Source organism: Physeter macrocephalus, chromosome 8 (genome assembly GCF_002837175.3).
Source record: "Physeter macrocephalus isolate SW-GA chromosome 8, ASM283717v5, whole genome shotgun sequence".
NCBI lineage: Eukaryota > Metazoa > Chordata > Mammalia > Artiodactyla > Physeteridae > Physeter > Physeter macrocephalus.
The window spans coordinates 128,378,208-128,390,707 of record NC_041221.1 but is presented as its reverse complement, the minus strand read 5'-3'; the positions used below and the strand labels follow the sequence as shown (position 1 = coordinate 128,390,707).

At 36.1% G+C, this 12,500-nt stretch overlaps 1 protein-coding gene across 3 annotated transcripts in view; it reads left to right on the top strand.

Annotated features, from left to right (window-relative positions):
- The window catches only part of MEIKIN (meiotic kinetochore factor), a 152,520-nt gene that overhangs the window by 64,592 nt on the left and 75,428 nt on the right, over positions 1–12,500 (top strand). Inside the window, exon 9 of one of the 3 annotated variants that reach the window (XM_028493439.2) lies at positions 10,478–10,558. The exons of the other annotated variants lie outside the window; for them this stretch is intronic. Within the exon in view, the coding sequence (XP_028349240.2) occupies positions 10,478–10,558 (81 nt within the window). The remainder of the gene's footprint in view (positions 1–10,477; positions 10,559–12,500) is intronic. 3 annotated transcript variants of the gene reach the window in all.

Genomic DNA, 12,500 nt, shown 5'->3' with positions numbered 1-12,500 from the left:
GAGGCCCGCCTACCGCAAAAAAAAAAAAAAAAAAAAAAAAAAAAAATGTGTGAGAGATACACAATGATAAAGAGAAAAGAATCAAAGCATACCACTAGAAAAAAAACATCAATTCACAAAGAAAGACAGTAATAGAGGAAGAAAGGAACAAAGGAACTATAAAATAATCAGAAAGCAATTAACAAAATGGTGATAGTCCTTACTATCAATAAATCTGCACCTCTCAGTAATTATTCTAAATGTAAATGTTTTAAATTCTTCATTTAAAAGATATAGAGCAGCTAAATGAAAAAAAAGTAACTATATGCTGTCTACTAGAGACCCACTTAAGCTTTAAGGACACTAAGGCTGAAAGTGAAGGGATGGACAAAGTTATTCCATACAAATAGAAACCCAAATAGAGCAAGGATAGCTATACTTATATGAGACAAAATAGATTTTTAAGTCAAAAGCTGTAATAAGAGACAAAGAATGCCATTATATAATGATAAAGGAGTCAGTTCATCAAGAGGATATAACAATTGTAAGTATATACTCACTGAATTTTGAAGCACCGAAGTATATTAAACAATTATTAACAGATCTAAAAGCAGAAATAGGCAGCAGTGCAATAAGAGTAAGGGACTTCAATACCTGACTTTCAAGAATGGATAAATTATCCAGACTGAAAATCAGTGAGGAAATAATGGACTTGAACTACACTTCAGACTAAATGCACCTAACAGACATATATAGAACATTCCACCCAACAACGGTAGAATCCACATTCTTCTCAAGTGCACAGGAAACATGCTCCAGAATAGATCATATGTTAGGTCACAAAACAAGTTTTTAACAAATTAAATAAGATTGAAATTATATCAAGTATATTTTCTGACTGCAATGGTATAAAACTAAAAATCAACAATAAGAGCAAAGCTGGAAATCTCAAATATTTGGAAATTAAACAATATACTTATGAAAAACCAATGAGTCAAAGAATAAATCAAAAGAGCTATTAAAAATATCTTGAGACAAATGAAAATGGAAACACAACATATCAAAACGTATGGGATACATCAAAAGCAGCCTTACAAGAGAAGTTTATAGTGATAAACACCTACATTAAGAAAAAAGTAAGACCTCAAGTAACAGCCCAATCTTATACTTCAGGGAACTAGAAAAAGAAGAACAAACTAAGTCCAAAGTTAGCAGAAGGAAGAAAATTAAAATATTAGAGCAGAAATAAATGAAATAGAAACTAGAGAGACAATAAAAATGATTAACTAAACTAAAAGTTGGTTTCATTAAAAGATAAACAATTGAGAAACTTCTATCTAGACTAAGAAAAAAAGAGAGATGACTCAAATTAATAAATTATAAGTGAAAGAGGAGACATTACAACTGATACCACAGAAATGCAGAGGGTCGCAACAGACTTCTATGAATAATTATGTATCAACAAATTTGATAACTTAGAAGATATGGATAAATTCCTAGAAATGTACAACTTACCAAGACCGAATCACAAAGTAATAGGGAATCTGAACAGACCAATAATGGCCAAGGAGATTAAATCAGTAATTAAAAATTTCCCAGCAAATAAAAGGAACCAGCTAGCTTCACTGGTGCATTCTACCAAATGTTTAAAGAAGAATTAATACAAGTCTTTCTCAAACTCTTCCAAAAAGTTGAAGAGGAACACTTTCAAACTCATTTCTGAGGCCAGCATTACCATGGTTACTAAATTCAGATCAGGGCATTGAAAGAAAATTACAGGCCAATATCCCCACTGAACATAGATGTAAAAATCCTCACCAAAATGCCATCAAACCAAATTTAAGGACACATTAAAAGGACCATATACCATTATCAAGTGAGATTTATCCCTGGGACTCAAAGATGGTTCAACATAGGGAAATAAATTCATGTGATACACCACATTAATAGAATGAAGGGTAAAAACCATATGATCATTTCAATGGATGTTGATAAAGCATTTGACAAAATTCAACATCCTTTCGTGATGAAAACGCTCATTAAATTAGGTATAGAAGGAATGTACCTCATCATAATAAAGGCCATATGTGACAAGCGCATAGCTAACATCATAGTCAGTGGTGAAAAGTTCAAAGCTCTTCCTCTAAGATCAAGAATAAGGAAAGGATGCCCACTCTTGCCACTTCTATTCAACAGAGTATTGGAAGTCCTAGCCAGAGCAATTAGGCAAGAAAAAGAAATAAAAGGCATCCAATTAAGAAAGGAAGAAGTGAAATTATCTCTGTTTACAGATGACTTGATCCTATATTGAAAACCATAAAGACTCCACCAAACACCTTTAGAACTAATAAATTCAGTAAAATTGTAGGATACAAAATCAACATACAAAAATCTGTTTCATTTCTATACACTAACAAAAAACTATCTGAAAGAGAAATTAGAAGGCAATCCTGTGAGATAATAGAAAAAATTTGTATATACTGGTCTCTGCCCCCAGTTTCTGGCACAGAACTCCTAAACCCTTGTAATTTCCTAAGTGTAAGAATGCTAGGAGCATCTCTTTGTTTTAATATTTGGTCTTTGACCTCATCCCTGACACAGGACTCCTACAACCTTGTAAATTCCTAAGTGATAAGAGTACTAGTGGATATTTTGTTTTAATGAAGCAACTCTGGATGGGCTTCTGGATGGCTCCAGTATAGGGACTGGTCACCAGAAAGATGAAGCCATGATTAGAAGCTTGGAATTTTCAGCCCACAGCCTCCCCTTCTCCAGAGAGGGGTGAGGGGCTGGAAATGAAGTTAATAATTGATCATGACTATGTGAGGAAACCTCCATAAAAGTCCCAATAGTAGAGGGTACGGAGAGCTTCCAGGTTGAGCACAGAAGCTCCTGCACTTGGAACTCTCCCAGACCTCACCTTATGTGTTTTTTTAATCTGGCTGTTCATATATATCCTTTAATAAATTGGTAAACTTAAGTAAGTGTTTCCCTCAGTTCTGTGAGCTGCCCTAGCAAATTAATCAAAGCTGAGGTGGGGGTGACAGGAACCTCTGATTTGTATCCGAATCAGACAGAAGTTGTGGGTAACCTACTATTCACAATTGTCATCTGAAGTAAGATGGGAGCAGTCTTGTGAGACTGAGCCCTTAACCTGTGGGATCTGACACTATCCCCAGGAAGATAGTGTTAGTATTGAGTTGAACTGTAGGCTGCCTAGCTGGCGTTGTAGAGAATTGCTTGTTGTGGGGAAACCCCCACACGCATTTGGTGACCAGACTGTGCGGGTTTTGTGTGAGTAGTAAAGTGGACTCACAGGAGAAAGACTCATAAGAGGTAAAACAGGTTTTTCCTTTTAAAATCCCATTTACAGTAGCATCAAAAACAATAAAATACTTAGAGATAAATTTAACCAAGGAAGTAAAAGACCTGTACACTGAAAACTGTAAGACATTGATGAAAGTAATTGAAGAAGACAGAAATGAATGGAAAGATACCCCGTATTCTTGGATTGGAAGAATTAGTGTTGTGAAAATGTCCATACTATCCAAAGTAATCAACAGATTCAGTGCAATCCCTATCAAAATTCCAATGGCATTTTTCACAGAAATAGAGAAACTATCCTAAAATTTGTATCAAACTGCAATAGAACCGAAATAGCTAAAGCAATCTTGAGAAAGAAAAAAGCTGGAGACATCACATTTCTTGTTTTCGATTTATATTACAAAACTATAGAACTGAAAACAGTATGGTACTGGCATAAAAAGAGGCACATAGACCAGTAGAGAGCACACACATAAACCTACACACATATAGCCAATTGATTTTTGACAAGGTGCCAAGAACATAAAATGGGGAAAGGATAGTCTCTTCAATAAATGGTAATAGGGAAACTGGATATCCACATGCAAAGGAATGAAACTGGAACCCCATCTTACATTAGTCACAAAAATTAACTCGAAATTGATTCAAGACTTACATATAAGACCTGAAACCCTAAAACTCCAAGAAGAAAACATAGGGAAAAAGCTTGACATGGGTCTTGGCAATGATTTCTTTGATAAGGCACTATAGGAACACACAACAAAAGCTAAAATAAACCAGTGAGACTACATCAAACTAAAGAACTCCTGCATAGAAAAGGAACAGTCAGTAAATTTAGAAGGTAACCTACAGAACGAGTGAAAATATTTGCAAATCACATGTTTTCTAAGGGGTTAATATCCAAAATATATAAAGAACCTATATAACTCAAGAGCAAAAAGCAAATAATTCAATTTTTAAATGGAAAAAGTTTTCCCAAAGAGCATATACAGGTGGTCGATAGGTACATGAAAATGTGCTCAATATCACTAATCATAAGGGAAACGCAAATCAAAACCACAATGAGATATCACCTTGAACCTGTTAGGATGGCTATTATCAAAAAGCCAAAGCTAACAAATGTTGGCAACGATGTGGAGAAAAGGGAACACTTATACACTGTTGGCGGGAATGTAAATTGGTACAACCATTATGGACAGCCATATAGCAGTTCCTCAAAAAATTAAAAATAGAACTACCATGTAATCCAGCAATCTCACTCCCAGGTATGTATTCAAAGGAAGTGAAATAAGTATCTCGAAGAGTTATCTGCACTCCCATGTTCATTGCAGCATTATTCACAATAATGAAGATATGGAAACAATCTAAATGTCCTTCACTGGATGAATGGATAAAGAAAATGTGATATAGATGTAGAAAATGGCATATTATTCAGCCATAAAAAGAAGGAAATCTTGCCATTTGCGACAATCTGTATGAACCTGTAGGGCATTATGCTAAGTGAAATAAACCAGAAAAAGACAAATACTGTATGGTATTGCTTATATGAGGGGGAAAAAAGCCAATTTCATTACAGAGAATAGAACAGTGGTTGCCAGGGTCTGGGGGATGAGGAAATGGTGAGATGTAGTTAAACAGTACAAACTTTCAGTTATAAGAAAAATAAGTTCTGAGGGTCTGACATTAGCATGGTGACAATAGTTAATAATATGGTATTGTATATTTTAAAAGTTGCTGAAAATATATTTTAAGCTTTCTCACAATGCACACTCCACAAATGTTAACTATGTGAGGTGATGGATATGTTAATTATCTTGATCTTGGTAATCATTCCACAATGTATATGTATATCAAATTATCACTTGTATGCTTTAAATATATATATTATTATATTTGTCAATTATTCCTCAATAAAGGTGGGAAAAAAAGAAAAAAATAAAGTAAGGAAGTAATGATTATCTATAGAGATTAACTCTGATGGGAAATAGGGGAAAAGAACAGTAACTAGAGGGAGAGGCAGGGTCAGAGGAAAGTTATTCTGTTTTGTTTTAAAGATGGGATATGTGGGATCATTTTTGAGGGCTAATGGGAATAATAGAAGGAAAGAAGAGAGAATAGCTGAATGTAACTCAGTATGCAAGTGGAGCTCCTTGTGACCTAGAGATCTAGTTGAAGTTGACCTGAATTTCACTTTTTTAACCTAAAGCAATGAAAAATCTTCCACATACTTCTATGTTTTCTTTTCCATGCTTCTTTGCTTCCTCCTGGTTACATTTTCCTTTCCTGTTTCCATTCATGCTGTCTCAGTTTCATACTCCATCATCTCTCTCTCTCTCTCTCTCTCTCTCTCTCTCTCTCTCACACACACACACACACAGACACACACCTTTCTATACAAATCAAGCATCTTATAATTTGTGTGTCGCATGTTACATTAAATGTCATTTCTTATGCTCTTGCATGTTCTGCCCCTTCTCAAAAGCTGTGCTCCTAAGTTTCTCTTCCTGACTATAGCTTTACCATTTCTGGGATGCTGGTCTATGAGAACTTCCTTATATTATTTTGAAGAAGATATACAGATAGCCAGTAAGTACATGAAAAGATGCTCAATATCCTTAGTCATTAGGGAAATGCAAATCAAAACCACAATGAGGTATGACTTCATATCCACTAGGATGACTATAATCAAAAAGACAGATAAGGGAATTCCATGGTGGTCCAGTGGTTAGGACTCGGCACTTTCACTGCTGTGGCCCAGGTTCATTCCCTGGTCGGGGAGCTACAACTCTGCAAGCTGCACAGCACGGCCAAAAAAAAAAAAAACAAGACAGACAATAATAAATGTTGGTGATGATGTGGAGAAATGAGAACCTTCAAAGATTGTGGTGTGAATGTAAAATAGTACAGCTGATTTGTAAAACAATTTGGCAGTTCTTCAAAATTTTAAACGTGGAGTTACCATAGGACTCAGCAATTCTACTCTTAGGTTTATACCCAGGAGAAATAAAAGCATACATCCTTACGAAAACTTACACATGAATGTTCTTGACAGCATTTATTCACAACAGGCAAAAAGTGGAAACAACACCAGTGTCCATCTCCTGATGAATGGGTAAATAAAATGTGGTATATCCATACAATAGAATATTATTTGGCAATAAAAACCAATGAAGCACTGTTACATGCTACAACTTGGATGAACCTTGAAAAAACTATGCACTGTGAAATAAGCCAGTCACAAAAGGCCTCATATTATATGACTCCATTTATAAGAAGTATCCAGGATAGGCAAATATATAAAGACAGCCATAGATTAGTAGTTACTTAGGGCTGATGGGGATGGAATGGAGATTGACTGCTAATGGTTATGGGGTTTCTTTTAGAGGGGACAAAAATGTTCTAAAGTAGGCTGTGGTGATGATTGCACAACCCTGTGAATGTATTAAAAACCATTGAATTTTACTCTTTAAATGGGTGAATTTTATGGTGAGTTATATCTCAATAAAGCTATTTTTAAAAATAAAAAATAAAGCTTCCCTATACTATTATATGGAGGAGAGAAGTTCTTGAAAAGATGAGGAAGGATGAGATCCAGAATACCAGTGGAGGAACTGGCATTTAAAAGAGGAGGGAGATTTCTATTGTGGTATACTTGTAGATATAGTGGTAGCAGGGAAGGTATTGGGCTTAGAAGGACCCCATGCTTCATTTAATGGTCTGTTTTCACCATCTTGACATTTTAAATAGCTTTTAAACATTGAGGCCCCACAATTTTATTTTGCACTGGACCCCCAAAATTATGAGTCTCGAATGAGTAGTTGGATGCTGTTTGATGTCTTTTATTGTTGTAGGGAAGGGTGAGCCAAAGATGTCAGTTGCAGATGGTAGAATGAAGGAGGCTAGAGGTTTAAGGAAAATTGGGCGATTTTGAAATAGTCATGAGAAGCTAGAGAAGTGTAGAAGAGGTGCCAATCTGTGGCTGCTCCTTTTGAGTTTGTGGTGCTGTTGGTATGCCACATTGTATAATTTTCTCCAACACTTAATTGCACTGGCGGTACAGTGGATATTGATGTTAGGGTTCATCAAGCTGGGGATTTGTCAGGCATCTGTGATAGGAGGAGAAAGCGATAAGAAAGTAGTTATAATGATGGTTGGTGGTAGATAAGGAAGGAATAAGACAGGAGAAAGATCATGGATGAGATAACATTGTAGGATCAGTAAATTGGAGATTTCAGTGACAGGGAAGTTTATTTCCTGAAGATAGTTGTGCAGTGGTTGGACAAATATAGGAAGCTATTTGAATTGATTGATTCTGTAGTTTCTATTGATGGTAAGGGCTAAGTCTGATCATAGAGTGAATGAAATGCCATGAGGGGAAAAGGTTATTGGAAATGCAGAGATCAAGCAACTTAGAGACCAGTTGGTTGCCTGGGTTATCCCCTTGGATGATGAAATTGCTGAGAATGATGACAGAAGTGAGAGAAAAGGCTGTATGCAAGGTGTGAAATCTTCAGTGAAAGAAAGGAGTTAATAGATGACAGTAAGTACCTCACTCTTTGCTCCATACATTTGTTCTTTCCTTTGCTTGGACTATATCAATACCTTATACCTCTTCTACTTCCCTCCCCTCCCCTTTCTTTATCATCCTCTTTATCCCCTTACCCTCAACTCAAAATCTTGTCATTCTCAAGTTGCATTCTCCTCAGTTATGTTGAATATATTTAAACTTTGAATATTATTATACTTTATTTATTTATTTATTTTTATTTATTTATTTTTGGCTGTGTTGGGTCTTCATTGCTGCACATGGGCTTTCTCTAGTTGCAGCAAGGAGGGGCTACTCTTAGTTGCAGCGCACGGGCTTCTCATTGCGATGGCTTGTCTTTGTTGCGTAGCATGGGCTCTAGGCACGTGGGCTTCAGTAGTTGTGGCACACGGACTCAGTAGTTGTGGCTTGCAGGCCCTAGAGTGCAGGCTAAGTAATTGTAGCGCACGGGCTTAGCTGCTCCATGGCATGTGGGATCTTCCCAGACCAGGGCTCGAACCCATGTCCCCTGCATTGGCAGGTGGATTCTTAACCACCAGGGAAGTCCCTGAATATTATTATAAACACATCTTGAAAGCATAAGACAAGTCACATAACTTAGGACAAGCAGTCACTGAACAGTTTTCAGTGCAGGGACTAGTTGGTAAAGCAATACACTTTCTTGTAGTTGCAGCTTCCTGATGTCTTAGAAAGGACTTTTTGTTTCTTAAATGAAGATTATTGCATAATAAAGATATTTATATAAATATATTTAATGTTTTCTCTAAAATTTAGTTTTGTTTTGTTTTTGTTTTTTTTTTGTGGTACGCGGGCCTCTCTCACTGTTGTGGCCTCTCCCGTTGCGGGGCACAGGCTCCGGACGCGCAGGCTCAGCGGCCATGGCTCACGGGCCCAGCCGCTCCGTGGCATGTGGGATCCTCCCGGACCGGGGCACGAACCCGCGTCCCCTGCATCGGCAGGCGGACTCTCAACCACTGCGCCACCAGGGAAGCCCCTAAAATTTAGTTTTAAATAGTGACAAATAAATAGATCTTATTATCATTTTTCTTTTCACAGAATACTGTTTGGGAGATGTTACCTTAAATGTGGTAGGGCAATTTTTTGAGCTGAGTATATTTCAGACTATTTTGTCTTTCAACAGATTTTTTTTCTTTAAATATATTAAAAACCTTACTTTAAAAAAAAACTTTTATCTTTAAGTTTAAAACTTTCTTTCAAGTTGAGGGAATTATAGATAGAAATATATATCCCATTTTAATTATAACAAGTATAACACACATATATATATAAAACAATAAAAATAGGACATCTGAGAGATGATACAAATGTTTTTATAGCATTGTGAAATGTGTTTTATGATTCTGAATTTGTTTCAGCCTGAAAAAGATCCTGAACCTAGAGATACAAATTTTCAAACAACATTAAGCTCTCATCACCTAAATATCAAGGTTCCATCATCTCACCAGAGGTCTGTTGTAGAAAGCAGTGCAGGTAGATCAGTTGCTAAAGTTCTGCTGCCTCAGCCCCTCAAACCTGCATTGGTAAGCACTGGCCTTTTATTAACTAATTCTTGAAAAGACTATAAAAAGAAAATGTACTTATTAGGAAAATTTAGGTATGCGTTAATGTCTTAGCAAATCTAGGAAAAAATGCAGAGAATCTATATACTTACAGCTATATACAGGCAGATGTTTTTTAAATGGATTGACTGTTGACAGTTGTGTCACTTGAGACCACTGGGAAGAGATTATTCCGGCAGAATTAAGAGTTCAAGTGGCATATTGGAGGGGGTAATACCTGAGAAAGGAAAGTAGGGAGGAAGGAAGATTGGGCTGGAATAGCCTCAGTCTTCAATGCAGATCTGACAAAGGCTCTCCCAGTGGGGAGGTCTGGAGCAAAGATTGACCATTAGTACAGGAATATTATGTTGGGCTGCTATGCTTAGATGTTGGCTGAGGCTTGCCCAAGAAGACGATGACCTCAACCTGAAAGCTGAAGCAGATTCTAAAGGTGTTGCAGCTGGGCACTATCAGCTAACTGCACTCCTTGCAATGGAACAGCATGTATTATTTGTAACCTTTGCATGGCAATTCCTAGGGTAGAATAATCCCTATTGTTCAGATGAACAAATTAAAAGATTATATAGGTAATAAATTAGAGAACTAACATATTTAGTGTACTAGGTAAATATACCTATAATTTTTTTGATAAAATCTTCCTGATAAATGTTGATGATTATGTCTTGAACAACTAGTTTAAGAGATTTTAAGCCAGAAAGAAAGAGTTCAAGAAGGAAAAGACGAAAGAAAGAAAAAAGAAACCTAACACAACTTCCCTGTGATGTTCAGGTTTTATGAGTTTGGGTTCCAGGCTTGGCAGCATATAATGACACCTATTCAAAGAGATATATCATTTTTACCACATAGAGTTCTCTTGGAAGTTGTTTGACCTAGCTCAAGCCAAAAAATTCTTTAGTTTCCTGTCTAGTGTTTTAAAATTTAATTAGCATATTAAAATTTTATTACTATGACATATGATCTAGTATACTATTAAAATTTTGTTTGTACTGTATTAAGGTACTTTATTTCTTTCTGCTATTCAATTCCCTATTTCACAAAATACTGATAGAACACACATTCCAGTACTTCTGATAAGAAAAACAGAGGCCTGTTAACAAGTACTCCATCTTCACAAACAGCTGGTTTAATGGTAAGTGTTATTAGCATTTGGCACTTGTAGAATCTATTTTCTGGCTCCCTGTTCTTCCCATTATTCTATTTCTCTTAGACCAGGGGAATATCACATATAGACAATAATGTCTGTAATTTCTGTTGCATAAACATACTTTCACTGGAAGTACTCTATATACTGCTATACATGAAAGAAAGATTTCTGTCTTCTTTAAAAAATTTTTTTTATTGTGGCAAAATATATATAACATAAAATTTACCATTTTAACCATTTTAAAATGTACAGTTCAAGTACATTCACATTGTTGTGCAACCATCACCACCAACCATACTGAGAATTTTTTCATCTTGCGAAACTGAAATTTCATACCCATTAAACAGTAACTCCCCATTCCTTCCTCCCCCAGTCCCTTGTTACACCATTCTAATTTCTGTCTCTATGAATCTGACTGTTCTAGGTACTTCATATAAATGGAATCATACAGTATTTGTCTTTTTTGTGACTGACTTATTTCACTTAGCATAATGTCTTCAAGGTTTATCCATGTTGTAGCATGTGTCAGAATTTACTTCCTTTTTAAAGGCTAAATAATATTACATTGTATGAATATACCACATTTTGTTTATCCATTCTTATGTCTATGGGCATTTGGTTGCTTCCATCTTTTGGCTATTGTGAATAATGCTGCTATGAACATGGGTGTAAAAGTAACTCTTTGTGACCCTGCTTTCAATTCTTTTGGGTATATTACTTGAAGTGGAATTGCTAGATTCTATAGTAATTCTCTTTTTACCTTTTTGAGGAGCCACCATACTGTTTTCCATATCATTGCACTATTTTACATTCCCACCACAATTTACAAAGGTTCCAATTTCTCTATATCCTTACTAACACTCGTTACTTTCTGTATTTTTAAAAAAATAATAGTTGTGAGATAGTATTCCTTGTGGGTTTTTTTTTAACATCTTTATTGGAGTATAATTGCTTTACAATGGTGTGCTAGCCACTACTCTACAACAAAATGAATCAGCCATACATATACACACATCCCCATATCTCTTCCCTCTTGCATCTCCCTCCCTCCCACCCCTCTCTAGGTGGTCACAAAGCACCGAGCTGATCTTCCTGTGCTATGCGGCTGCTTCCCTCTAGCTATCGGTTTTACATTTGGTAGTGTATATATGTCCATGCCACTCTCTCACTTTGTGCCAGTTTACCCTTCCCCCTCCCCGCATCCTCAAGTCCATTCTCTAGTAGGTCTGCATCTTTATTCCCGTCTTGCCCCTAGGTTCTACAAGACCTTTTTTTTTTTAGATTCCATATATATGTGTTAGCATACGGTATTTGTTTTTCTCTTTCTGACTTACTTCACTCTGTATGGAAGACTCTAGGTCCATCCACCTCACTCCAAATAACTCAATTTCGTTTCTTTTCATGGCTGATTAATATTCCATTGTATATATGTGTCACATCTTCTTTATCCATTCATCTGTTGATGGACACTTAGTTTGCTTCCATGTCTTGGCTATTGTAAATAGAGCAGCAATGACCATTGTGGTACATGACTCTTTTTGAATTATGGTTTTCTCAGGGTATATGCCCAGTAGTGGGATTGCTGTGTTGTATGGTAGTGCTATTTTTAGTTTTTTAAGGAACCTCCATAATGTTCTCCATAGTGGCTGTATCAATTTACATTCCCACCAACAGTGCAACAAGGTTCCCTTTTCTCCACACTGTCTCCAGCATTTATTGTTTGTAGATTTTTTGTGATGGCCATTCTGACCGGTGTGAAATGATATCTCATTTTAGTTTTGATTTGCATTTCTCTAATGATTAATGATGTTGAGCATTCTTTTATGTGTTTTTTAGCATTCTGTATATCTTCTTTGGATAAATGTCTATTTAGTTCTTCTGCCCATTTTTGGATTGGGTTGTTTGTTTTTTTGATATTGAGCTGCAT